The sequence below is a fragment of the Phyllobates terribilis genome, unplaced genomic scaffold (assembly GCF_046119375.1).
Source record: "Phyllobates terribilis strain yellow unplaced genomic scaffold, ASM4611937v1 Scaffold_4__5_contigs__length_816908805, whole genome shotgun sequence".
Lineage (NCBI taxonomy): Eukaryota > Metazoa > Chordata > Amphibia > Anura > Dendrobatidae > Phyllobates > Phyllobates terribilis.
This window is the reverse complement of record NW_027362764.1, coordinates 490,304,035-490,330,798: the sequence shown is the minus strand read 5'-3', so window position 1 is coordinate 490,330,798 and position 26,764 is coordinate 490,304,035. Positions and strand designations below refer to the sequence as shown.

General features: G+C 45.7%; 1 protein-coding gene across 1 annotated transcript; it reads right to left on the bottom strand.

Moving 5' to 3' along the window:
- Window positions 1-1,384: 1,384 nt before the first annotated feature.
- On the bottom strand, window positions 1,385-26,219 carry PAK1IP1 (PAK1 interacting protein 1). Its single transcript, XM_073678762.1, has 10 exons — window positions 26,031-26,219; window positions 23,662-23,824; window positions 19,996-20,116; window positions 19,466-19,540; window positions 18,746-18,798; window positions 14,889-15,034; window positions 13,137-13,234; window positions 12,956-13,055; window positions 8,636-8,756; window positions 1,385-8,189 (listed from the first exon to the last, which is right to left on the bottom strand). Exons 1-10 carry the CDS (start codon window positions 26,202-26,204, stop codon window positions 8,032-8,034), a joined length of 1,209 nt encoding a protein of 402 aa, XP_073534863.1. The 5' UTR covers window positions 26,205-26,219; the 3' UTR covers window positions 1,385-8,031.
- Window positions 26,220-26,764: the final 545 nt, after the last annotated feature.

Below are 26,764 nucleotides of genomic sequence, written 5' to 3'. Positions count from 1 at the left end.
ATGCCAAGATATCATCAGAGGACATCATATAAAAATCTTCACAGACAATGTGACAGCTGTCTCCTTTCTCTGTCGACAGGGAGGTCCAAGAGGCAGACTCCTGCAGAACTTAGCGGAGAAGATATTCCATTGGGCAGAAAAGACAGTCCCCTCTATTTCGGCAATCCATCTGAAGGGTTCAGAAAACCAGATAGCGGATTTCCTCAGCAGGAAGAAATTAGAGCCATCCGAATGGGAACTGAACGAGGTGGTCTTTCAACTCTTGATCCAGAAGTCGGGTACCCCCTGCATAGATCTATTTGCAACCAAGAAAAATACCAAACTACCAAGATTTTTCTTTATGAATCCGAAAGACAAGCCAGAAGGGGTAGATATCTTATCTCAGAGTTGGAAAGCAGGTCTTCTATACGCTTTCCCACCAATCCCTCTTACACCAAGGATCCTGCAAAAGATCCAAGAAGATCAAGCTACAATAATCGTAGTAGCCCCCAACTGGCCAAAGAGGAGCTGGTTCCCACTCCATCAGATGGCCCTAGAAGACTCTCCCGAACAGACAAGACCTTCTCTTCCAGGGTCCTCTCTTTTATCAGGACAGACACTTCCTTCATCTCACAGCCTGGATCCTGATAGGCAGATCCTAAGTTCTAAAGGTCTTTCAGATGAATAACATCCGCAATAACGCTGGCATATGAGTTAGAAGGGAAGGAACCTCTGGCTAATATCAAATCTCACTCAACAAGAACAATCTCTGTATCTTGGTCTGAGAGAGCTGGTGGATCAGATATACAGCGATGCAACCTGGTCCAACCTATCCACATTTTGTAAGCACTACAAGCTAAATGTGCTATCAGGCCAGCAATTTGCCTTTGGTCGTAAGGTCCTTCAGGCAGTGGTCCCACCCTGAGAAGCCATTTAGTTGGTATTTCTCCTATCGTGCTGTCATGAGGGAAGTCCTAGGAAAATAGAAATTAGTCCTACCGGTAATTGTATTTCCAGGAGTCCATCATGACAGCAGCATTATATTCCCTCCCCTAATCTGTAAATACCTATTTGAAGTAACATTATGGTAAAACATTTAATAAAATTGAGTTGCATCCATTCTGGTGTGGTGATTGGAACAAACACTGAGGGTGAGATGGAAGGGGAGGGTCTTTTAAACCTCTCTGTTTGCTGTCCCTAGATGAATAGGACTTACCTCCTCTCGTGCTGTCATGATGGACTTCTGGAAATACAATTACCAGTAGGATTAATTTCTATTTTTTTCTATAAAATAGCTTTTATTGTGTAAAAGCACCAAAAACATAAAAAATGTGGTACCGCTGTAAAAGTACTGACCAGAAGAATAAAGCAAATTTTAGGAAAGGAAAAAGAAAAAAGGTGTGAATATATAAAATGTAATCTTTATTGGAAAAACTATTAAAATTAGTAAAATTATTCTCATGCATCTACAGATGCATATAAGGTAACCGTCTGGATAGTATTCAGACAGCACCCACAAGTATTCCCGGTTGCGTAGTGTGTTGAGATTATTATTTGGCAATGCCTAACCCAGTCCCTTAGTTAGATGGGTTATGGCTGTATATTATACACAATATTGCCCAGTTGGTAAATAATAAGGACTGTGTCTATCAAAATTACTGTATATCAAAAATTAATGCATGTGAATCTCATAGGACAACAAACCATATAAAATTTGCCCCCAAATTATGACAGACATGGATGACAATAACAGGTCTGTCATCAAATACATAGGACCTGTAATAGTTCATTAAATGAAGTCCCTATTCACATTAATCAGTCCCCAGCCAAAGCACATAGATCGTATAGGTGCTAGTATAGCAAATATATGAATAAGTTGATAATTGCATTAATAGAATAGGCAGCATAAGCCTCTACAATAGCAGGTTGTGCGATGTATCCACACTGCCCCATACAACATGCGTCTGACAGCGTGTCTAACCTGACACAGCTGAACGCCGCTGGAGGGTATGACTGTCATCCGGCTGAGGAGGGCTGGGCTGTAATGATCTGTCAGGGCAAGGGGTGATCCATGTTACCGGAGGACTCCATGCATCTCTGACTCCGGTACTCTCACATGCGGTCAGCGTGCCCGACACGCACAGCTGATCGCTATAGCTAGTAACATACGCTCGCAGCGGCTGTGCTAGTACACATTATAAGCACCGCTGCTGCATGCATTACCACTGCGCTATTCTGTTAGATTTTGTGATTCCCTTTCAAACACTACTGACATAACGCAGGACAAGATCCCCGACGCTTGTTTCGGCGGTATACCGGCTTTTCTTGGCCCTTGTGGAAAAAGTTAGATTTTTTTATTTTCACGGCTCCATGTTATAAACTTCTGTGAAGCACCTGCGGGTTCAGGGTGCTCAACAGACATATAGATAAGTTCCTTGAGGGGTCTAGTTTCCAAATTGGTGTCACTTGTGGGGGGTTTCCACTGTTTAGGCACAGCAAGGGCTCTCCAAACGCAACATGGAGCTGGTAAATTATTCGTGCAAATTTTACATTCAAAAAGTCAAATGGCGCTCCTTCCCTTCCAAACCCTGCTGTGAGCCCAAACAGGGGTTTTCTCCCACATATGGGGTATTTGTGTGCTCAGGAGAAATTGCACAACAAATTTTGGGGTCCATTTTTTCCTGTTACCTTTGAAAAATTTAAAAAATTGGGTCTAAAGTAACATTTTTGTGAAAAAAGTTAAAATGTTAATTTTTTTTTTCCACATTCCAAAAATTTCTGTGAAGCACCTGAAGGGTTAATAAGCTTCTTGAATGTGGTTTTGATCACCTTGGGGGAGGGGTGCAGTTTTTAGAATGGTGTCACTTTTGGGTATTTTCTGTCATAAAGGCCCCTCAAAGTCACTTCAAATGTGATGTGGTCCCTAAAAAAATGGTTTTGTAAATTTTGTTGGAAAAATGAGAAATCGCTGGTCGACTTTTAACCCTTATAAATTCCTAACAAAAAAACATTTTGGTTCCAAAATTGTACTGATGTATTTTGTGTGACATATCTCTCTGATTTAAGGGCATGACAATTCAAAATTTGAAAATTGCAACATTTTCGCCAAATTTCCAATTTTTTCACAAATAAATGCAAGCGATATCAAAGAAATTTTACCACCATCATCAAGTACAAGTAAAGTGACAGTGGTCAGAATTGTAAAACTTGGCCTGGTCATTAACGTGCAAACCACCCTAGGAGGTAAAGGGGTTAATGAATTTCAAAAACCTGATGAAATTGGTGTGCTTACTTTGAAAATCCATGCCAATGTTTGCATCATTACAATTTGTTTTCTGTCTGATATTAAAATGTACATCTGATGACTCCAGACAGGGTGCCAGAGGGTAGAGACCACCAGCAATAGTATACACTATCATGCGACTTGTGAGATAAAATCTTATATGAATCTAATACCATCGATTCTCTTATGTAAACATTGATGTAGATGAAGACACCATTCCAGTCCGGTCTTAAAGGGGTTGTTCACGTTAAGTAAAATGCTGCACAGAGGCAGCAGTACAATTAAGACAAGCACGGCTCATACCCATCACCATAAAGAAAAAAAAAAAAAACAGTCCGAGATCGTTCCTGAAAAGTGGGACGAGAAACAAGCAGATAGAAATATGTGAGGGAGATATATAATCATTGCTTTGCGTGTGTAGCTTACTGTACATGTAATTTAGTAATAATTTCTGAACATTTTATTAACCATCAGAGGGAAAGCAGACAGTTGTGGCTGATGTTTATAGCCTGGGAAGAGGGTAATACCCATGTTGCTTCTCAGGCTATTAGTTCATTGGGCATGAACTCCGCTCAACTTTATCACTTCACCGCGAAGCACTGAGCTGCGGGAGCACTGAGCTGCGGGAGCACTGAGCTGCGGGAGCACTGAGCTGCGCAAGCACTGAGCTGCGCAAGCACTGAGCTGCGCGAGCACTGAGCTGCGCGAGCACTGAGCTGCGCAAGCACTGAGCTGCGCGAGCACTGAGCTGCGCGAGCACTGAGCTGCGCGAGCACTGAGCTGCGCGAGCACTCGCAGCTCAGTGCCTCTGCTGCCTGACAGGCTGAACGCTCGCATCATGCCAGTGTTCAGCATGCCAAGTAGATGTAGCAGAGCTAGAGTAGTCTATGGACAAATGGGATTATTCTCTTCAAGTCAGGGACAGGAGAGGAGTATGTTGCTTTATCATTTTATGTTTTTGACAAGGGACATGGGCTTCAAGGGGAGTATAAGGTTTATTTATGTTTAATTCAATAGAGGAGTCGGTGTCATTATTTGAAATAAAGGACTTTATTCTGTTTTTGTTTGTTTTTTTAACAATTTTACTATGGGGTTAGTAATGGGGGGCGTCTTATAGACACCTCTCCATTACTAACCTCTAGGCTTGATGTCAGCTGCCAATTCAAAGCTGACATCAACTCCAACCCTATTACCCCACTTGCCACCACACCAGGGCAAGTGGGAAGAGAGGAGGCTAAGTGCCAGATTTGTGGCATCTTATTGATGCGCCACTTCTGGGGCGGCTGAGGGCTGCTGTTTGTAGCCAATATTCATGGCCCCCTTCCTAGGCTGTTACCAGCCCGCAGCTGACTGCCTAGCCTTTGCTGGTTATTAATTATAGGAGGCCCCGCATTTTAATAACCAGTAAAGGCTAATTATACCCGCTGTGAGTTGATATTAATAGCCTGGGAAGCAACATGCGTATTACCCCCTTCCCAGACTATAATCATCAGCCCCCAGCTGTCTGCTTTCCCTCTGATGGTTAATAACATGCAGGAGGAGCCCCATGCCATTTTTTACAGAAGTGTATTTATTAATTAAATGCATGTACAGTAAGCCACAAACTGTACTAATTAGATATAAAAAGGTCAGTGACATCTATTCTCTATTCTATTCGGACTTATTATGCTGTGATTTTACAGTACACGGCAGATGAAATGTCGGGTTTTCAAGGAGATGGGTGTGTAAAAATTGGATGGCACTCGCATAGTCTGAGTGCTGTCTGATTTTTTTTTAATCGCACCCATTGTTTAGAATTGGCGAGTTTTGTCCGATATGAAGCAAATCGTAGCATGCTGCAATTTTATCCTCAGTCCGATCCGAGGGGGGGCGGGGGAGATAAACTGCAGATGAGCAGGGACTCAGATTAACATTTGCACTCTGACCAATCAGATTTTTTTTATCGGCTTGCACTCGTCTGTTTTTCTCGCAGATGAGCATGAGCCCTTAATAGTATATACTTCCCCTCGGTTCCAGTGCTGCATTCCTGAATCCTCACTAGTATTATATTTACAATGCCTGCAGACATTTTGTAGGGTACCCTGGCTGTGACGTCTGCAGTCAATCACTAGCTGCAGACGTCTCGTGGGGTACACGGCTATTGACATCTGCAAGCACTGGTTGCAGACATCTTATGAGGTACCTTGGCTGTGATACCTGCAGTCTTGTAGGGTATACTGGCTTTGATGTCTGCAGCCACTGTTAACAATTTCCTAAAGGGGAGCATACATTAAAATATGCCTGTGTGCATAAGGCCTAAAAGCATGTCATTTACACTTCAAGACTGGTGTCTGTTGTTGTGGTGAGCAAAGATATACTATTCTGCATTATACCGCCATGTTTGGCTGAAGCCCAGTAATACACATAGTCAATATTAATGCTGGAGGCCGATGCTGGTTACAAGTGCCAGGAGCAGGACTTAATGAGCATGAGGAGGTGGTGACATGTGCAATAGCATCTGCTGCTGGTGATGTTGCTGTGCCTGTAGATTAATGACGCTCAATGTTAGCAGTGAGGACTGGAGGGAGAGTGCGCAGTACCTGCCGGACCCTGGCATGGTGAGGACTGGAGGGAGAGTGCGCAGTACCTGCCGGACCCTGGCATGGTGAGGACTGGAGGGAGAGTGCGCAGTACCTGCCGGACCCTGGCATGGTGAGGACTGGAGGGAGAGTGCGCAGTACCTGCCGGACCCTGGCATGGTGAGGACTGGAGGGAGAGTGCGCAGTACCTGCCGGACCCTGGCATGGTGAGGACTGGAGGGAGAGTGCCCAGTACCTGCCGGACCCTGGCATGGTGAGGACTGGAGGGAGAGTGCGCAGTACCTGCCGGACCCTGGCACAGTGAGGACAGGAGGGAGAGTGCGCAGTACCTGCTGGACCCTGGCACGGTGAGGACTGGAGGGAGAGTGCGCAGTACCTGCTGGACCCTGGCATGGTGAGGACTGGAGGGAGAGTGCGCAGTACCTGCCGGACCCTGGCACAGTGAGGACAGGAGGGAGAGTGCGCAGTACCTGCTGGACCCTGGCATGGTGAGGACTGGAGGGAGAGTGCGCAGTACCTGCCGGACCCTGGCACAGTGAGGACAGGAGGGAGAGTGCGCAGTACCTGCTGGACCCTGGCATGGTGAGGACTGGAGGGAGAGTGCGCAGTACCTGCCGGACCCTGGCACAGTGAGGACAGGAGGGAGAGTGCGCAGTACCTGCTGGACCCTGGCACGGTGAGGACTGGAGGGAGAGTGCGCAGTACCTGCTGGACCCTGGCATAGTGAGGACAGGAGGGAGAGTGCGCAGTACCTGCTGGACCCTGGCATGGTGAGGACAGGAGGGAGAGTGCGCAGTACCTGCTGGACCCTGGCATAGTGAGGACAGGAGGGAGAGTGCGCAGTACCTGCTGGACCCTGGCATACTGGGAAACTACAGAGAATGGTGTAACCAGGTATAGCCTGGGAAAGAGGGAAAAGGATGCACCCAAAAGGGACAGCCAGGCATCATTCATCGAGAAAGAGAACTGTGAAGAGTCAGAGGAGGAAAATACTGATAAGTGAATGTCGGGGAGTCCTCTCTGCCAAATGTGCATAACACGTACAGACTGTTTTGCCCTACAGCTTCACCCAACAAGTATCAAAAAGAAATCGGATTTTAATTCTGATTCACTTGAGAGCTACGCGTCAATATTCACCATGAGGTATCAATGTGTTGCAGTGAAATAGTGACCTATTATATCAACAGGTATAGTCAATGGATTCTTCTGACTACACAATATTTACTTTCTAGCAGCGGATTATTCAGAACACTATGCCCTGGTGCTGCCCACATCAGGAGGAGAGCAGCGCCACTGACATAACGCCCTGTGGTCAGATAACAATCTATGTACTATACCTACATTTAAGTGTATCATATACTAGAGAAAAATGCCTCTCCTCCCTCCACTAATCAGTCGCTTTTTCCCTCTTACACTAATCATTCTCTCTCAAATCGGTCTACAAATCCCTTCAGCGAGGAATTACATTAAGTCTGATGCCTATGAGAGTCAAATAGTAAGTGAGGGGACGAAGGTGGAGGAAAATAGAGACACACAGGCGCTGCTGAGGCTTCTAGTGACTAGAACATCACAAGTGGAAAACGGCAAAATAATGTTAGATACAAGACATAATCACCAAAAATATAGTGTTATTCCTCGTGTACATACAAGATAGCTCATTCTGAAAAATACCTGAAGGTGCAGTTACACCATAACACAACCACTGATGAACAGGTCTGAAAGTATTTCTATTATCACATGTATATGGCTGTCGGGAACGAGAAACACAGATGTGTAATCCTGGCCTTAGCAGTGCCTCTCACTTCTCAATGTGGAAGTGCTGGATAACCCCTTTAATTCTATATCCATCATCAGCTAGATACAAGCAGCCATGGCGTATAGCACACAGTGAGAAGCACTAGAAGATACAAATAAATACAACGAAAAGTAACTATTGTAAGAACCATAACGCACATTATCTGGATGGTTTCTACATGATTGATGCTTGGACTATACCGCACTGCCGTGCAGAGTAAATGGTCTATTTGTATAGGAAAGGTTTGTGAGCAGAATATCAATACCGGCTGGAACATTGAAGGATTAAAGAAATAATGTCATTTGTTAGAAAATATATTTTACTTGTGTATTATATGATTGACTGTATTGCCAGTATTTCAAAAGAGATAAAACCTATTTAGTCAGATGTGAAGCTTAGTCCTTATTTTGCTTCTTTTTGAGTTTTTTTAGTTTCTCTGTACGCTGCTTCTTCTTCTGCAGCGTCTGGTCCTCGCTTTGTTGCTCTGTGCTCGTTTCCTCTGTTTGTTCCTTGGGGACTTTTCTCTTCTTTTTTGGACATCCTGATACTTGTTCTTAAAAAAAAAAAAATCAAACCAAACATTTAAACCAAATATTCACTGTATAAAAAGCTTATTCAGCATAACTCCCCCCACTCCACCACTAGTTAGATGTCTGTGATATGTGGAGCTGACTTTTCCTGTGATGAGCAGGACGCACAGCTGCATGAGGGGACAGCCAGACGCATCAGGTCACAGGGGGCCAATAACTGCCCCCCGAGTCCCTGACCACAGCAAAACAGGAAGCGCTACTTTACCCACCAGGGTCCATAATGATACAAAAGCTACTGGGAAACACTGAAAAAAAAACTCTTAATGTGTCATTATACTTGAACGAGAAAGTAAAGAAAGTATAAAAAAACAAAATAAAACAATGCCTAACTTCAAAAAAAGAATTCTCCAGATATAACAGCACACAATCCAGTGACAATAAGGCATGACGGAACAAAGTGTCTTCTCACCAGAGGTTTCAGGGTCTGACTTGTTTCTTTTGTTATCACTGGCTCCGGGATGCCATACGGAAAGGCATGTAAGCCTGGCAGACGTGCACACTTCGGAAAGCAATGTAGGCTCAGAGTTCATCTGCATATAAAGAAAATAAAAAAATGAATAGCATTTATATACATACATATTCATACCTTTTTAAATATATATTTTTTCAACTGTTTTCTTTTCCCACGGTGCACCATTATCCACAACTAGAGGGAGCTCAGGGCATAGGACACCAGCTCCACTTGCAGTCCAGCTGTATGAATCCCCCTAGTGGTGACTGGTCAGCAAGTTATTGACAGCAACTGCTGATGCCAAGAAAGAAAAAGGTTTCTCACTGGGTTGAGCTCCATGCCAACAACAACCATATAGTTTAAGGGATCTATAGGGGTTTCTGTACCTGGATCCTCACTAATAAAAGCTTCTGACATGTCACAATGACATGTCAAAAGTTTTACAACACAGCAGTTGAAGATGAGACCTATATATATATACACAATATATATGCTATCAGAAATATATGCTTTCTCCACTTATCGGTCTTTTTTTTGTCTCCTGCACTGATGTTTTGTCTCATTTATAAGCATGTCAACAAGCCCTAAAAAGCAGAATAAAAAGTCATACAATGGCCAGAAATAATGTTAATTCTCATGTACACACAAGTTTATTCTGAACAGTAATCTGACAGTTTTAGTTCCCATAAAGTTGGCTGAAGCCACTGATTTTGGTGGCCTCGCTGATTATCAGATATACAGTACAGACCAAAAGTTTGGACACACCTTCTCATTTAAAGATTTTTCTGTATTTTCATGACTATGAAAATTGTATATTCACACTGAAGGCATCAAAACTATGAATTAACACATGTGGAATTATATACTTAACAAAAAAGTGTGAAACAACCGAAAATATGTCTTATATTCTAGGTTCTTCAAAGTAGCCACCTTTTGCTTTGATGACTGCTTTGCACACTCTTGGCATTCTCTTGATGAGCTTCAAGAGGTAGTCACCGGAAATGGTTTTCACTTCACAGGTGTGCCCTGTCAGGTTTAATAAGTGGGATTTCTTGCCTTATAAATGGGGTTGGGACCATCAGTTGTGTTGTGCAGAAGTCTGGTGGATACACAGCTGATAGTCCTACTGAATAGACTGTTAGAATTTGTATTATGGCAAGAAAAAGGCAGCCAAGTAAAGAAAAACAAGTGGCCATCATTACTTTAAGAAATGAAGGTCAGTCAGTCTGAAAAATTGGGAAAACTTTGAAAGTGTCCCCAAGTGCAGTTGCAAAAACCATCAAGCGCTACAAAGAAACGGGCTCACATGAGGACCGCCCCAGGAAAGGAAGACCAAGAGTCACCTCTGCTTCTGAGGATAAGTTTATCCGAGTCACCAGCCTCAGAAATCGCAGGTTAACAGCAGCTCAGATTAGAGACCAGGTCAATGCCACACAGAGTTCTAGCAGCAGACACATCTCTACAGCAACTGTTAAGAGGAGACTTTGTGCAGCAGGCCTTCATGGTAAAATAGCTGCTAGGAAACCACTGCTAAGGACAAGCAACAAGCAGAAGAGACTTGTTTGGGCTAAAGAACACAAGGAATGGACATTAGACCAGTGGAAATCTGTGCTTTAGTCTGATGAGTCCAAATTGGAGATCCTTGGTTCCAACCAACGTGTCTTTGTGCGACGCAGAAAAGGTGAACGGATGGACTCTACATGCCTGGTTCCCACTGTGAAGCATGGAGGAGGAGGTGTGATGGTGCTTTGCTGGTGACACTGTTGGGGATTTATTCAAAATTGAAGGCATACTGAACCAGCATGACTACCACAGCATGTTGCAGTGGCATGCTATTCCATCCGGTTTGCGTTTAGTTGGACCATCATTTATTTTTCAACAGGACAATGACCCCAAACACACCTCCAGGCTGTGTAAGGGCTATTTGACCAAGAAGGAGAGTGATGGGGTGCTACGCCAGATGACCTGGCCCCCACAGTCACCAGACCTGAACCAAATCGAGAAGGTTTGGGGTGAGCTGGACCGCAGAGTGAAAGCAAAAAGGGCCAACAAGTGCTAAGCATCTCTGGGAACTCCTTCAAGATTGTTGGAAGACCATTTCCGGTGACTACCTCTTGAAGCTCATCAAGAGAATGCCAAGAGTGTGCAAAGCAGTCATCAAAGCAAAAGGTGGCTACTTTGAAGAACCTAGAATATAAGACATATTTTCGGTTGTTTCACACTTTTTTGTTAAGTATATAATTCCATATGTGTTAATTCATAGTTTTGATGCCTTCAGTGTGAATGTACAATTTTCATAGTCATGAAAATACAGAAAAAGCTTTAAATGAGAAGGTGTGTCCAAACTTTTGGTCTGTACTGTATATGTGGGCCTCCTGACTGTAGCCTTACAGATGATGTTGGGGGAGAGAAGGACCGGGCTGTAGGACTTTCAATGGCCAACCCCTTTGTGTTCTAGGGCGATAATCTCCTGGTAGTGGCTTTCTCCTATTTCTCCATTGAGAACAGATAAATGCTCGGCCGAGTGCTCATGTTTATGGAGGAGTTAGGATAGATCAGCTGAATGTTTATTTGGAAGTCTGCCATCTCTCCTATGTATATGGCCGGATTTAATTCTTGCCATTGTCAGTAGGTAAAGAATCAGAAAGTGACGTACAAAGGCAGAATGGCAGGAGAGGCCCTTGGAAAAGTAAATAGGTGAGCAATGCAGGCCAGAATAAGGTGTCCATACAACGGAGGCCCAGGTAATGCGGCGCAGCACTCTCCCCACTGGACCTCGAATGGAGAGGTAGAGTGCATGCTCGACTGTCACTCATGGAGTGCTGGTGACACCAGTTCTAATGATCAGTGGGGGGCTCGAAGGTGGGGACGGGTGATAATTGTCAGTTTTGTGACAACAGCTTTAAAGTGAATCTCATTCTTTCATTCTCATTTTATTGTCAGGTGCATAATGTGAATAGGACGCCACTGTGGGGAGTTATCTTTTCTTATACAGAGCTGCAAATACGCTGCATAATATCGTGTAAGTCTATGTCTATGCAGGGGATTTGGAGGTCTAATGGCTTTTTCACATGTAGTGTTTTTGCTGCATTTTTTGTTCGGGGTAAAAGATATGCAGTGTTTTATAGCAAAATAAAAGATTTCCAAAATCTCATTTACATGGTACCTTTTATTTTTCTTCCTTTTTTGAGCATTTTCATAAAACCTCAACATCTCAATTTTGTTTTTTTTTATCCAACTGAGTGCATAAAAACTGCATAAAAAAAAACGATCGATATTTATAATGTAAGCGTGGTTTTCCTGCCAGCAATCTACGTTTTTCGTGTGCAAGAAGCACTGAACAGACCCCAGGCTGGCCACACACATTAAAGTAGTTGGCTGAACAGCTGCAAGACTCCTTATTTGGCAAAGTTAGAACATCTCTGTTAGTTTGCCAAAACACTTAAAAGGTGGTTCTGAAATAAAGCCAAACACTACACACAATCAGATGACACGCTTTCCCCAAACAGGAGACATGGTGCAGGTGGTGACTGATTCTCTGCATCATGCCTGGAAGGTCAGGGGTAACAAAAGCAGCAAAAAGAGAAAAACAGAAAGAAAAGCTGCTGCAGTCTGCAAGAGAACTGCAATTAGACAAGATCCAATTACCCTATAGCACTCCACAAACTTAGTGTTAATGTTTGGGAGCAGCTACAAAGCTATTGAGAATTTGAAGCTAAACCTGAAAATAATTTTTGTCATTCGTGTACACTGTAAGAGCCCAACATGCACAAGTGACCTGAAGAAGCCTCATTCTCCAGCGAAACAAATCTCTTCTCATGCGCTCAAAGCACTGCATAACACACATTGGGTCAAATACATCAAGACCGGCGTTGTTCATGCCAGTCTTGATAATGGGGCGTGCTGGAGTCAGATGCTGCCGGTTCATGAATCCTGAGTGTCTGACGGGTGGCATGCGCAGCGATGGAAGTCTCCCTCCAGTCAAGTACTGGAATGTGATTTCTGGTGTAGGGAATGTCACAGCTCGCCATGAATTAGAAGAGCTGTGGGGTCCCAGGCCTGCCACCGTCCCACCCCATCTCCATCCATTTTGTTGGGAGCCAAGAGAAACTGGCATAAAATTGACAAAAGTCGCAAAATTTTGGCACAACTCTGAGGTGTGCCAAAATTTGGTGAATTTTCAACGTTTTTACGCCACAATTCTGGTGTCAAAGCTTTGATGAATCGGGCACATTGTATATTAGATGGATCAAAAATGTGTACTTGTGTCTTTCTCACCTTCTTTAAGTCTAATCTCCACATCTTCACATAACCATCACTTGATGAAGACACAAGAATCTGAGACCCTTTATAGTCAAAGGAGTAGAGACTTTTCACTCTAGAAATAAGGAAACAAAAGTATTATTGAGGAACTCAGCATCGTGTGTACAGAGATAAAAAAAAAAAGAATCAAGCTTACCTGGTTTCATGAGCCTTAAACTCGCATAGGCATTTTTGGGAGTCTGTGTCATATAGTCTGATAAGTTCGTCATCTCCAGCCACGGCTAGGAGTGTATCCTGGGGAGTAAGAATTAGGGACAAGTTACACCGTCTTGTTTGGCTTCAGGAGGCATTCAATAAGGATACAAACATTGTAACCGTTTCATGGTGAACGATTCTCTTTCCATAAAATCAGAATACATATCCAAGGCAGAGATTACCTGACATGCTATTTGAATATGTTGAATATTAAGAATGAGCTGCATTTCTGTGTATGCACTATGATTTCCTGGACTTGACGCAGGTCTCATATGAGGCATATCTGGGAAAGCCTGCAGACAGTTCAGAAATCACTGTCCGTACACAAACCATGAAGCACGGACATGTGAATGCAGCTTTACACAATAGCACTGATCAGTCAGACATTGCAACATGGTTTTTCCATAAGCTACTGACTAAAAGATGCCTACTTCCAAGCAGTAACACTTTTAAACTGGCCATTCACATTAGACAATAGTGGGAGGCACCCGCCGACAATGTAATGCGGTGGTAGCCTAAGGCCATGTGCCCACGCAGCGTTTTTGTAGCGTTTTTACGGCCGCGGAAACGCTTGTAAAACAGTCTGCCATGCAAAGCAATGTGAATTCGGATGTGCTGTGCACATGATGCGCTAATTAGCGCACCGAATTCGCATTGTGTTGCAAAACGCAGCATGACCATTTCTACCGCAATTACGCCGCAAATTCGCGGCCATTGAGGAACATTGAAACGCAGCAAAGCCGCAGGTATATGTGGATTTGCTGCATTTCAATTAAATTCAATGGCTGCGAATATGCAGCGTAATCGCGGTGCGTGTGGTACCTGGGATGAAGAGGAGACTGCAACGCCACTTCATCCCGGCTACCACGCGGTGAAAAAAAGAAATATAAAAAACCCTGTATACTCATCTCTCCGGTCTCCTCCCGGCGGCGTCCTCTCTCCTCGGCGTCCCGCGGTGTACTTGCAGGACCTGAGGTGACGTCATTTAGTCAGCTGATGGTCACGCGACCATCACCTGACCGCTGACGTCAGCGGTCGCGTGACCATCAGCAGACTAAATGACGTCACCGCAGGTCCTGCCAGTACACCGCGGGACGCCGAGGAGAGGTGAGTATACAGTTTTTTTTTATTTTTAACTTTTTTTTTTAAAAAAAATGTTTTCATTTACTATAGATGCTGCATTTAAAGCATCTAAGTTGGTCACACAATATAGATCCATGCCGGTTGCATGGATTTATATTGTGTGACCAACTTGTCAAGCACTTTTCCAAGTGATGCTCAAAATCGCTTGGAAAAGTGCTTGAAAAACGCATGCGAAAATGCATGTGAAGAACGCTTCTCTGGCAGAAAAAACGCATGTAAATCTGCATGCGTTTTTTTCTGCCAGACAGAGGCAAAAACGCTCTGCATCAAATCTGCTACATGGGCACAAAGCCTAATTGTCCACAAATGTCTGCAGTCAGAAAGAATAAGGAATGACCACCTTGGATGAACAATCCTTTTTAATGTTGTGAGAATATCTACAGATCAATATAGAAAAAACACCCAATACAGACAAAACACATTTATATGGAAGATTGGGGAGACAGTTTTGGACCTAACTTAGAGAATATAATAAGAGGAAAAAAGAGAAACTGTCAGAAAAAGTAATGAGTTGGGGAATAAAGGAGGCTGTGTGATAAATCAGCCTTACAGTAATGAATCGGACTGATGATATCCTCTTTGGGTTCTTCACTGTACCAATAACTGATGCAGTTTCAAGCATGTACACATCCACTTTGTCATGTATTACCACCACATATTTCTCCCCGCTAGGAGACCACAGAACTATATGTGCATCTGTAAAAGAAAAGTCAGAAAAGTTACACGGTACACCAGTAAAGAGCCAGCTCGCCTACCTGGTTACCACAAGGCCAGAGTTTTTATTTCTGATGCACGGACAAAACATAGTTAAAGAAGTTGTCCGCTACTTAGACAACCCCTGTTCATGCCCCTCGCTTGGCGCCCATAAAATAATAAAGCCTATACTCACCTCCCGTGCTGGCACCATTCCTGCAGTGTCAGCACTCACGGTCTCGGAGCTCCCGTGCTGTTGTGACACCAGCGCCCAATCTGCGAATTGAGCATGAAGAGGAATGAAAATCAGCTGCAACCCGGACGTCCTCTTCAGGTTCAGTTCGTACGAAGGTGGGGATAGTGATGCCAGCGCTGATTGGGCACCGGCGCCACATCAACAGCACAGCAGCCCCGGGAACACGAGTTCTGACTCCGCTGGAACGGTGCTGGCACAGAGGGAGAGTATAGGCTTTATTATTTTATTGGGGCCAAACATTTTGATCAAGAAAGGGTTGTCCTAGTCGTGGACAACCCCTTTAATTTCATCAATATTTAATAACCATCCAGCCTGCACACTCATGCCCAAAATGTGCATCTTAAAAAGGTATCACACTAATCAGAGCAAGAGCAGCACATGATGAAGCACACCAAGGATCTGGAGGTTTAGAGGACACCTGGATGATTGGGAAAGGCGACATTGCAGGACGGGATCACAGTCCAGGACTGGGACTAGCTGGGACATTCATCACAGGTCCTGACAAAGACTCGCTCTTTATTGCCTTCATATTGATTTGGATCCTCTCGAATTACTATACAAGTTGGTATTTTCTAATTAACTTTGGAGACACCTGATTATGAAGCCAAGTTCAGACATGGGAGATCTGCATGGACTTTATGTCTGCACTAAAAAAGAAATATGACCATTTACAATACATACAGAAGGGGTTATAAAACCTCAAACACATAGCTGAAAAATCCTATTGACTTGCTGAGTCCAAAATCCACTTTAACAAATATTTGCAGCGATTCATTGCAAAAAATATCTACTCCATCTGACCCCAATCTAATTGGACAAATAGGTGTGACCCGCGTAAGGTTGAACAAAACATTGCCAAGGCACTTTGCTTTAATCACGTAGCCATACATGTATCAGGTATCCAGATAGAGGTCACCAGACAGTTCTTGTTATTTCCTTGAATAGTGCTATGACAGGTAACCACAGGATGCAACAACGGTCACAATGGAGTAACCCGATAGTAGAATCTATTAGTCTACTGGGTAGAATACGGAACGTGAAAACAATTACTGGATGATGTAATCACAGGCATTGTAGGACACGGGGATCGCTCCGCACATTTATGCGGTCTTATCTAAAATCAGAATAAAGTAATCAGAGACCCCGATTTCCAGTGCGGTGTCACTTACTGGTTGCAAAGAGGTTTTCATAAAATCAGAATATATCTGCTGCAGCACGAGCAGAGCATTGTGTCCCGGCATTCATGTGTAGCTGCCTCCCTGCCGCAGCACGAGCAGAGCATTGCGTCCTGGTGTTCATGTGTGGCTGCCTCCCTGCTGCAGCACGAGCAGAGCACTGCGTCTTGGTGTTCATGTGTGGCTGCCTCCCTGCTCCAGCACGAGCAGAGCACTGCATCCTGGTGTTCATGTGTGGCTGCCTCCCTGCTCCAGCATGAGCAGAGCATTGCGTCCATGTGTGGCTGCCTCCCTGCTCCAGCACAAGCAGAGCATTGCGTCCTGGCGTTCATGTGTGGCTGCCTCCCTGCTGCAGCACGAGCAGAGCATTGTGTCCTGGTGTTCATGTGTGGCTGCCTCCCTGCTGCAGCACGAGCAGAGCACTGTGTCCTGGTGTTCATGTGTGGCTGCCTCCCCTGCTGCAGCACGAGCAGAGCACTGTGTCCTGGTGTTCATGTGTGGCTGCCTCCCCTGCTGCAGCACGAGCAGAGCACTGTGTCCTGGTGTTCATGTGTGGCTGCCTCCCTGCTGCAGCACGAGCAGAGCACTGCGTCTTGGTGTTCATGTGTGGCTGCCTCCCTGCTCCAGCACGAGCAGAGCACTGCATCCTGGTGTTCATGTGTGGCTGCCTCCCCTGCTGCAGCACGAGCAGAGCACTGTGTCCTGGCGTTCATGTGTGGCTGCCTCCCCTGCTGCAGCACAAGCAGAGCACTGTGTCCTGGTGTTCATGTGTGGCTGCCTCCCCTGCTGCAGCACGAGCAGAGCACTGTGTCCTGGTGTTCATGTGTGGCTGCCTCCCCTGCTGCAGCATGAGCAGAGCACTGTGTCCTGGCGTTCATGTGTGGCTGCCTCCCCTGCTGCAGCATGAGCAGAGCACTGTGTCCTGGTGTTCATGTGTGGCTGCCTCCCCTGCTGCAGCATGAGCAGAGCACTGTGTCCTGGTGTTCATGTGTGGCTGCCTCCCCTGCTGCAGCATGAGCAGAGCACTGTGTCCTGGTGTTCATGTGTGGCTGCCTCCCCTGCTGCAGCATGAGCAGAGCACTGTGTCCTGGTGTTCATGTGTGGCTGCCTCCCCTGCTGCAGCATGAGCAGAGCACTGTGTCCTGGTGTTCATGTGTGGCTGCCTCCCCTGCTGCAGCATGAGCAGAGCATTGTGTCCTGGCATTCATGTGTGGCTGCCTCCCCTGCTGCAGCATGAGCAGAGCACTGTGTCCTCAAGATTTTATGAAGACTACTGTAAGACGTCCAGTAAGTGATACAGCACTGGAATTAGGGTCTGAGTCACTAGTTTATGCTGCCAACGAATGGGAAAGCAAAATCCTGGTGACAGATTTCCCTCAACATAAATCCCAACCTCAACTGAGTTTCAGATGTCAGTAAAGTATAAACCACGCACATGCATCCGTTTTACTGATTTCTAAAGTATTTAGGACTCCAAGTTATCACATGGGGAGACAATGTGGTCTCGGCTCAGCCTGTCACATATGCTGCTCTCTGGCAATTATATATACACATTATACCCACACATATATAAACTACAGATGTATATGAGCTGCAATATTTCTAAAAGCAGGCAGAAATAAAGGAGTATTAAACCATAATCCACATGAGAAGTGATAAGTCGGTGTTGTTGCCACAGGCTCCAGTGATACAAAGACATGGTTCTCAAATCCACCATTCATCACTGCTTAGAAGGGGCAAGTGCCACGCCATTCAGTCTGAAGAAATCTAGATGTGGGGAACAGAGCGCACGCTGGGGTGATACCCTATAGATGGCTAGTGGTAAGTGCTGGTTACATTCAGCTGGTGGAGGGGTTGTGACGGGCACAACTCCTATGTAGGCATCAAAAATCAACAGCTGCTGCTGCCCCGTGGCTGAAGTCCTCCAGGAGATATTGGATCCAGTTGGATAAAACACGTTAGGTGGGCTGCACTGCTGGAGTAATCCAACACCAACAAGGATGATAGGGCTTTTTATTTATAATTAGTGATGGGCGAGCGTGCTAGGCACCTCGGCTAGGTTGAGTATCGAGCAGTGCAGAGTATCGCGTAGTGCTGGAGTCCCAGTAAGAATCTCTCTCATCTACGTCAACCACTTATACATACACAGCCCCTCCAGAGGCCCGGGGGACACCAGAGGCCCCGCGGCCCGGTGGCACTGATTGCCCAAAGTATCAATTTCATTAAATGTTTTGTACACTCTACAACAGAAAGAATCACGTGAATAAGATATGAAGGACTTACTTTGCTTTATGTTTTTAATAAAAGCAGAACGACCTTCTACGAGGTTCCAGGTTCTATAGAAAAGAAAAGGTTCAGTTTAGCTCTATGACCTGAGAATGATGTTCCTTGGGGTAGATTTGACATTGTGTGGTACAGACAATCTGGAGTAAATGGAGTAATATCTTTGTCCAGCAGGCTTCTAAAACCAGAGACTTGGAAAATTCTCTCCGATGTATTTTACAAACGTTTATCACTTTCCATAACATGATAAATGCTGCTCTAACACCAGCATCTTTAACTTTAATGATAGGCGTCCGGTAAGGATATCAGAGTGAGCCATCAATCATGCGGAAGAGGCTGGTGCTAGGCAAGGAAACAACCTGAGGGGGCAGAGCTCAGCAAGTGAAGTCACGCCCAGAGCACTTAACGCCTCATTTGCATATAAATGAAAACACTAAATTCTTAGGAATGTAGCAACAAATAGAAGATATTAAAGGTGTCGATGGATTTAGCTTTCAAAGTTCTACATGCCCATGTATGCTGTTTGGGGGGCAGGTTGAAATTACTGATAAATTGATGTCCCTACTTAATTGTTAAGTGCCGCAGAATATGTTGGCACTATATAAATAAAAATTATTATTACTAATAAATTCCCTTTAACTAACTCTGAACGTCCAATACAGTCAGGCTTTACTCTTTCTGAATCACATAGCCTTCCAACTTTGCATAGGACATACTCACCGTAAGGTTTTATCTGTGCCGACAGATAATGCTAGTTTTCCGGATGGATGGATTGAAAGAGACAAAACATGTCCCCTGCAGGGAAATAAAAAGCATTTTACTTTAAACCATTGGAAACCGCTGACCTCAACTCTTTATAGCTTCAGGACAGGGTTTTGTGAAATCAGTAAAACAATCTTTATGTTACGCAGAAAACCTAAGCACATTAGTCTAATCTACAGTCCCCCACACACAGACTAATGTCAGCTGTCTCGCTAGCAGACATTGTAATGAGACAAACACCTAATGTCTGGCATCAGCTCTCTGACCTGAGAAACCCAACTGCAGCCAAGCTTTCCTAATGTTTATACGGCTCCATGGATTTCATTCTCCTGTAGTAACTGGCACAAATAATGAAAGCAACCCAGCCCAGAGAATTAAATACTGCAAGCAGGTTCCAGAAATTGGACAGCCTGATATTCAGGGTGTGGAGGTTTTGATGAATGACCGGCACGTCACTACTGGAAACCAAACACAAATTCTTAACGTACTTGTGAGCTCGGAACGTCTGCTGGCATTCCCACTTTTTGGTGTTCCACACGCACATCAACCCATCCTCAGCTCCACTTAATAGGTGTGTATTGCCGAAGAACTCCAAGCACGTGATACTACCTAGTGAACAAGAAGGATACACACATCACACATGAAACCAAATGAGAACATCAGCAAAAATCTGATCAAATTGTAATAAAGGAATGCCTTACATGATATTACTATACTTTATTTTGGTCTCAGGAGCAGAGTTTTTCTTGAAGTCCCGGAAAAAATAAGAACCTGATAAGTGATTAAGGATAAAGGCGATATCCTATCAGAAGGAATATCTAAAACATCTTCTGTGACTGCAGAATCTGCAGGAAAGACGATTTGGGCAAGTTGGATTTCATCTAGCCGGATCCATTGTCCTTGGGATAAGGTTGGCTAAGACCAGCATGCATGTGTATTGAAGGATCAGGAGAAATCTGCCTTATATACATTAAACTAAAACTTCACAATTTCGGTAGGACTGACCAATCATCTAATGTGTATGGGGCCTCCAAATTCTACTCCAACAGATGATGTTGGGGGAAAGTAGGATGTGGGCATTGCTAAAGTCTCAGGTGAACCTGCAGCAGAAAGTTTGTGTCCCTCTCCAGTTCCTCCCAACTCCATAGACATTTATAAGCAGTAAGTGCCATCTATCTCTGTAATGGGAAAACCAATCTTCATTGAAAACGCATCTCACCAGGAAATTGAGAATGATCAGGCCAGAATGAGAAAGCAGATTTCTGAGAAGATATAATACTATTGACTTATGAAGAAAAATATATAAGAGGGTACTCTATCTGATCTTCTGTTTTTAGGGGTGATGAGTCGCCATCAGTGGTGTCTGGCAGAGACTTTCTTTAATCTCCCTTTGAAACAGTCGAGCATTCAAGTGTATGGAAGAATCAGGAGAAAGCTGATGGCTGAACAAGATGAATCTCATGAGTAGGGGGACCTACAGAAAATGGTCTCCTTCAAAGTTGGCCACACAGATCCAACAGAAACGGTTGGGGACAACAAAGCATGCATTGACAAAACAATGTTATATTTCTGACCAAAATCAGCCTAAAAAAAACGTTGGGCAAGTGCCCAGTAGATATCAGTGGATCGTTTTTGTGCAACAGTGTAGGTCAGTGGTCTCCAGCTATGGACAGGAGCTGCAAACATTTCCTTACCCTATGGAATCCTAATCTTGGTTTAGGATTAGCCGAGATGGCGAGATGTCAGCTCTCCTCTGCACAGACGTCACACCAGGCTGGAGAATTAAACCCAGCACCGGGGAAGCGGAAAGATCGGGAAACTGGCGCAGTTCCTTTACACAGGGAGCACTGACCTGGACCGTGGTTGTGCAAAGCAATCCGGTCAACTCTAGTGCCAAGTATTTATTATATCTCCCAACATACGGGGGAGACTGCATACATTAAAGAGAATGGAAACTACTAGACTTCCCCTAAAAGCTCCACCGTCCATTATAAAATAAAATAAAAAACTGCATACTTACCTGCTGGACTTGCAGCATTCCTACTATAGCATTACTGTGTTTCCCAGCGATCATGTAACTTTATTGTAAGTAATTTGTTGTGTCAAGTGACCACTGCAGCCAATCAGCAGCTCCTGATCAGCTACAGTCTTCAGGTAGAACAGAAGTTTTTATTTCATGGTAGACAGTGGAATAATTAGACCAAGTGATTTTCTGACCTTATGGTCAAAACACACCCTGTTTAATCAGAGACCCCAGCGAAGAAAAATCTAAGGCTATGGCTGCCCAGTCATCCTACATGAGCATATTAAATATTCCATTAAATTAGAAGCATTGTTCCCTCCCTAACAGTAACAGCTACTTTACATCCATTTATAAACCACATCCGAAGATTTATTGTAATCACAGAAGCAGAGCAGATTTTACTGAAGTGTGTACAATTCACAGACCAACACGATTAATACAGGACACTAATGCGTGGCTTATACCCACAATGGTTTTCAGAACTAGCTAGAGTATTAAAAATTCAACAGTCAAGGATATGGGAGCACAGACAGTCCTAATGAGATCTGCTGGATGTTCAAATCCACTAATTCTGAATAGTAAAGGTTTCTGGAAACTACTCCGCACAATGCACTTACTGATCCTCATAGTTTATCCTACAGTAGGCAATCTGTCTCTAGGTCACACACAAATGTGCTAAGAAAAACAAAGTAATTTCCTGCAGAATACCTGTGGGTGGGGGACATAATCAGCCTTCCACAGGCAAGTAAAAAAATCCATAAAGAAATGAGGGCCTGCTGTGGAACTTCAATCTACGGCATTCCCAATCTGTTCTGTGAATTTTCAGAGAGGATTTCACGTTTAGTATGGGGATTTTGGTTTGTAAATTGTAATGGTCAGATGACGGGGTTAGAGCACCTCCACAATGGCCAGCGAAACGGATGACAGGTCCATAAAACTCACTGATGCACATTGAGAGTGAAGACTAATTGTGGGGTCCGATTTCACAAGAGCTACTTCATAATTTACTTAAAAAAGGTAAAGAATATGTCGGCTACTTATATATTGAGGTGGTTAGACCAGCAATATAAGATCAGGGGGAGTCTAACATCCGGCACCACCCATCTATCAGCTACTATCACCTCCATCAACCGGCAGATAAAACATTGTACAGCGTGAAAGAGCACAGCTCCGCCATGTATAATAGACTGCAGATCAGCTTGTATTCTCAAATAAAAGCTGCTGAGCTACAGTACCCGCAGCAGCCAATAAATGGTAAAGCGCTGTGCTGTTCTATTCTGTACACTGTTCACATCTGGACATCTAACGAGACGATAACAGCAGATCAGTGGGGGTGCTGGGAGTCAGACCGCCACCGATCGCAATGACCTATCCTAAGGAATGCACTATGGGAAGAAGGCAAGCTAACAGTGGAATGCTCTGCGCAATGCTACTAGGAACCTTGGGCCCTGGCTTTTATGTGGATATTGTAGACCAAATAAATGACTTCATAGCAACAGGATCCTCTAATGGCTGCGGCCTCTGTCAGGAGGAGAATTCATAAATGGAACATGGTGTTGACTTGTCCTTCAGGGGGCTGTCCACTACTTGGACAACCCCTTCTTGAAGTAAATGTTTGGCCCCAATAAAATAAACAAACCTATACTCACCTCCAGTGCCGGCTCCGTTCCAGTGGTGTCAGCACTTATGGTCCCAGGGCTGTGATGCAGTGGAATGACACGTGGTGCTCAGTGCACAATCAGCGCTGGAGTCACTGTCTCCACCTTCGGACAAATTCATCATGAAGAGGAAATCCAGGCTGCAGCTGATCCCGGGAGCGCGAGTGCTGACACCGCTCGAATGGCACCAGCATGGGAGGGAAGTATAAACTTTACTATTTTAATTGGGACCAAACATTTAGTTCAAGAAGGAGTTGTCCTAGTAGTGGACAGTACCCCATGCAGAAGCCACTAAAATTAGACGGAGCAGCTCTGCAAGTGAGTACTTCTGGCCGCAGCCAACAGCTGATCAGCAGGGGTGTCGGACCCTGGCCAGACATTGATGACCTATCCTAAGGATAGGCTTTCAATGTAAAAGTAGTGGACAACCTCTTTAAGGCTTAAAATGACCAGTAATGAAGTAGTTAACGTACCATTGTGATGTAGCAAGGCTCCATGTTCAACCTTCTTCTTCATATCATAAATCCGGATTGTTTCATCTTTGCTTCCAGTGGCTACAAATCGGTTATTAGCAGCTACCACGGATAAGGAGGCTGTGTGGGAATGATTCGTGAAATCGGCTGTGGCTGTCCATTGCTACATGCAGAGGGAAGGAACAGGTATAACAATGTAGGACCGCCAAGTATAGCCATTACCAAAGAAAAGAGTCAAACATTGAGACTGAGGTATGACAAGGCTATGGGGGCACAGTGGTAGCAGAGAGAAAATGCAGCAGAAGGAGGGGGAGGTGCAGTGGTGGCAGAGAGAAAATGCAGCAGAAGGGGGGCACGCAGTGGTGGCGGAGAGAAAATGCAGCAGGGGGGGCGCAGTGGTGGCGGAGAGAAAATGCAGCAGAAGGGGGGGGCACAGTGGTGGCAGAGAGAAAATGCAGCAGAAGGGGGGGGCACAGTGGTGGCAGAGAGAAAATGCAGCAGAAGGGGGGGGCACAGTGGTGGCAGAGAGAAAATGCAGCAGAAGGGGGGGGCACAGTGGTGGCAGAGAGAAAATGCAGCAGAAGGGGGGGGCACAGTGGTGGCAGAGAGAAAATGCAGCAGAAGGGGGGGGCACAGTGGTGGCAGAGAGAAAATGCAGCAGAAGGGGGGGGCACAGTGGTGGCAGAGAGAAAATGCAGCAGAAGGGGGGGGACACAGTGGTGGCAGAGAGAAAATGCAGCAGAAGGGGGGGGCACAGTGGTGGCAGAGAGAAAATGCAGCAGAAGGGGGGGGCACAGTGGTGGCAGAGAGAAAATGCAGCAGAAAGGGGGGGGAGCGCACAGTGGTGGCAGAGAGTAAATGCAGAAGGGGGGGAGCGCACAGTGGTGGCAGAGAGTAAATGCAGAAGGGGGGGGGCGCACAGTGGTGGCAGAGAGTAAATGCAGCAGAAGGGGGGGCGCAGTGGTGGCAGAGAAAATGCAGCAGAAGGGGGGGCGCAGTGGTGGCAGAGAAAATGCAGCAGAAGGGGGGGCGCAGTGGTGGCAGAGAAAATGCAGCAGAAGGGGGGGGCGCAGTGGTGGCAGAGAAAATGCAGCAGAAGGGGGCGGCAGTGGTGGCAGAGAAAATGCAGCAGAAGGGGGGGGCGCAGTGGTGGCAGAGAAAATGCAGCAGAAGGGGGGGGCACAGTGGTGGCAGAGAAAATGCAGCAGAAGGGGGGGCACAGTGGTGGCAGAGAAAATGCAGCAGAAGGGGGGGTACAGTGGTGGCAGAGAAAATGCAGCAGAAGGGGGGGGCACAGTGGTGGCAGAGAAAATGCAGCAGAAGGGGGGGGGGCCACAGTGGTGGCAGAGAAAATGCAGCAGAAGGGGGGGCACAGAGGCACAACAAGGTTCTGGGAGAGGGGGGTGCAGAGGGGAGCCTGGGATTTGGACACTCCGAAGAGAGGCTGTGTGAGGCTGCAGTGATTGGGGTCACCACTGCTATGGGGGCTGCTCCCTCCTCCCTCTGTGGTGATTGGGGTCACCACTGCTATGGGGGCTGCTCCCTCCTCCCTCTGTGGTGATTGGGGTCACCACTGCTATGGGGGCTGCTCCCTCCTCCCTCTGTGGTGATTGGGGTCACCACTGCTATGGGGGCTGCTCCCTCCTCCCTCTGTGGTGATTGGGGTCACCACTGCTATGGGGGCTGCTCCCTCCTCCCTCTGTGGTGATTGGGGTCACCACTGCTATGGGGGCTGCTCCCTCCTCCCTCTGTGGTGATTGGGGTCACCACTGCTATGGGGGCTGCTCCCTCCTCCCTCTGTGGTGATTGGGGTCACCACTGCTATGGGGGCTGCTCCCTCCCTCCGTGGTGATTGGGGTCACCACTGCTATGGGGGCTGCTCCCTCCCTCCGTGGTGATTGGAGTCACCACTGCTATGGGGACTGCTCCCTCCCTCCCTCTGTGGTGATCGGGGTCACCACTGCTATGGGGACTGCTCTCTCCCTCCCTCCCTCTGTGGTGATCGGGGTCACCACTGCTATGGGGACTGCTCCCTCCCTCTGTGGTGATCGGGGTCACCACTGCTATGGGGACTGCTCCCTCCCTCCCTCTGTGGTGATCGGGGTCACCACTGCTATGGGGGCTGCTCCCTCCCTCCGTGGTGATAGGGGTCACCACTGATATGGGGGCTGCTCCCTCCCTCTGTGGTGATTGGGGGTCACCACTGTTATGGGGGGTTGCTCCCTCCCTCTTTGGTGATTGGGATCACCACTGTTATGGGGGCTGCTCCATGCTGCTCTCAGGGTCCATAGTATGACCCGGACACACTGCACGTTACTACCACAGGGAGGACAGAATAGCCAGATCCGAGGTGACAGCTGAGCACAAACCTCTCCGCCCGGGGCCACTCGGTATCCGAACAGGATCTGCTCGTAGCAGCCGAACAGCAGCTCCATGTCATCCATGCCGGAGAAGAAACATGTGCATCCACAACACTGTGGCACTTCCGTCCCGGGGTCCTCGCCTCGTATTGGATCCAGGTAACTATGAGAAAGCCTGCTCATAGCGAGCAATGTAACTGCTGCCGCTTATACTGGTAAAGTGTGCATACACTGAGAAGAGTAGAAAATCGTCCTACGTCTGCTCGTGTATCGTACGGCTTTGTTTATCCTTTTTTATTCCATCATTTTAACAGGCACTGTAAGGTCACCTCTTCAGAAAAAAACGCTGCAGGGACTGTACGTCTGAGCCAGTGGCGGAGTGCACAGACTGCGCATGTCCGGTGTAGAAGGGAAACTATGGAAACATAGAAAGACAAATCTTTTTTTCTTTACTTCAGATTTACACTTGACAATTATCTTACCAGGCTGAAAGTGTTATTCCTGTAAAGGTCCATGTACATGGCCCCATTTCAGCCTGTTAACCCTCCATCAGGGGCAATATGTTTCATAACGAGTTTAGGGGCATTGCGCCTGTCCGGCACAGGCTAGAAAATTGGCTATATTTTCCTTTTTTTTTTTATTTCAGTGCTCTAAAAGTGATCAGTTACCTTAATAGGAATGTAATAAATGAGAATACACATAATCAGGTGGAAAAAAATATGTTTACTAACCAGAAAAGTAAT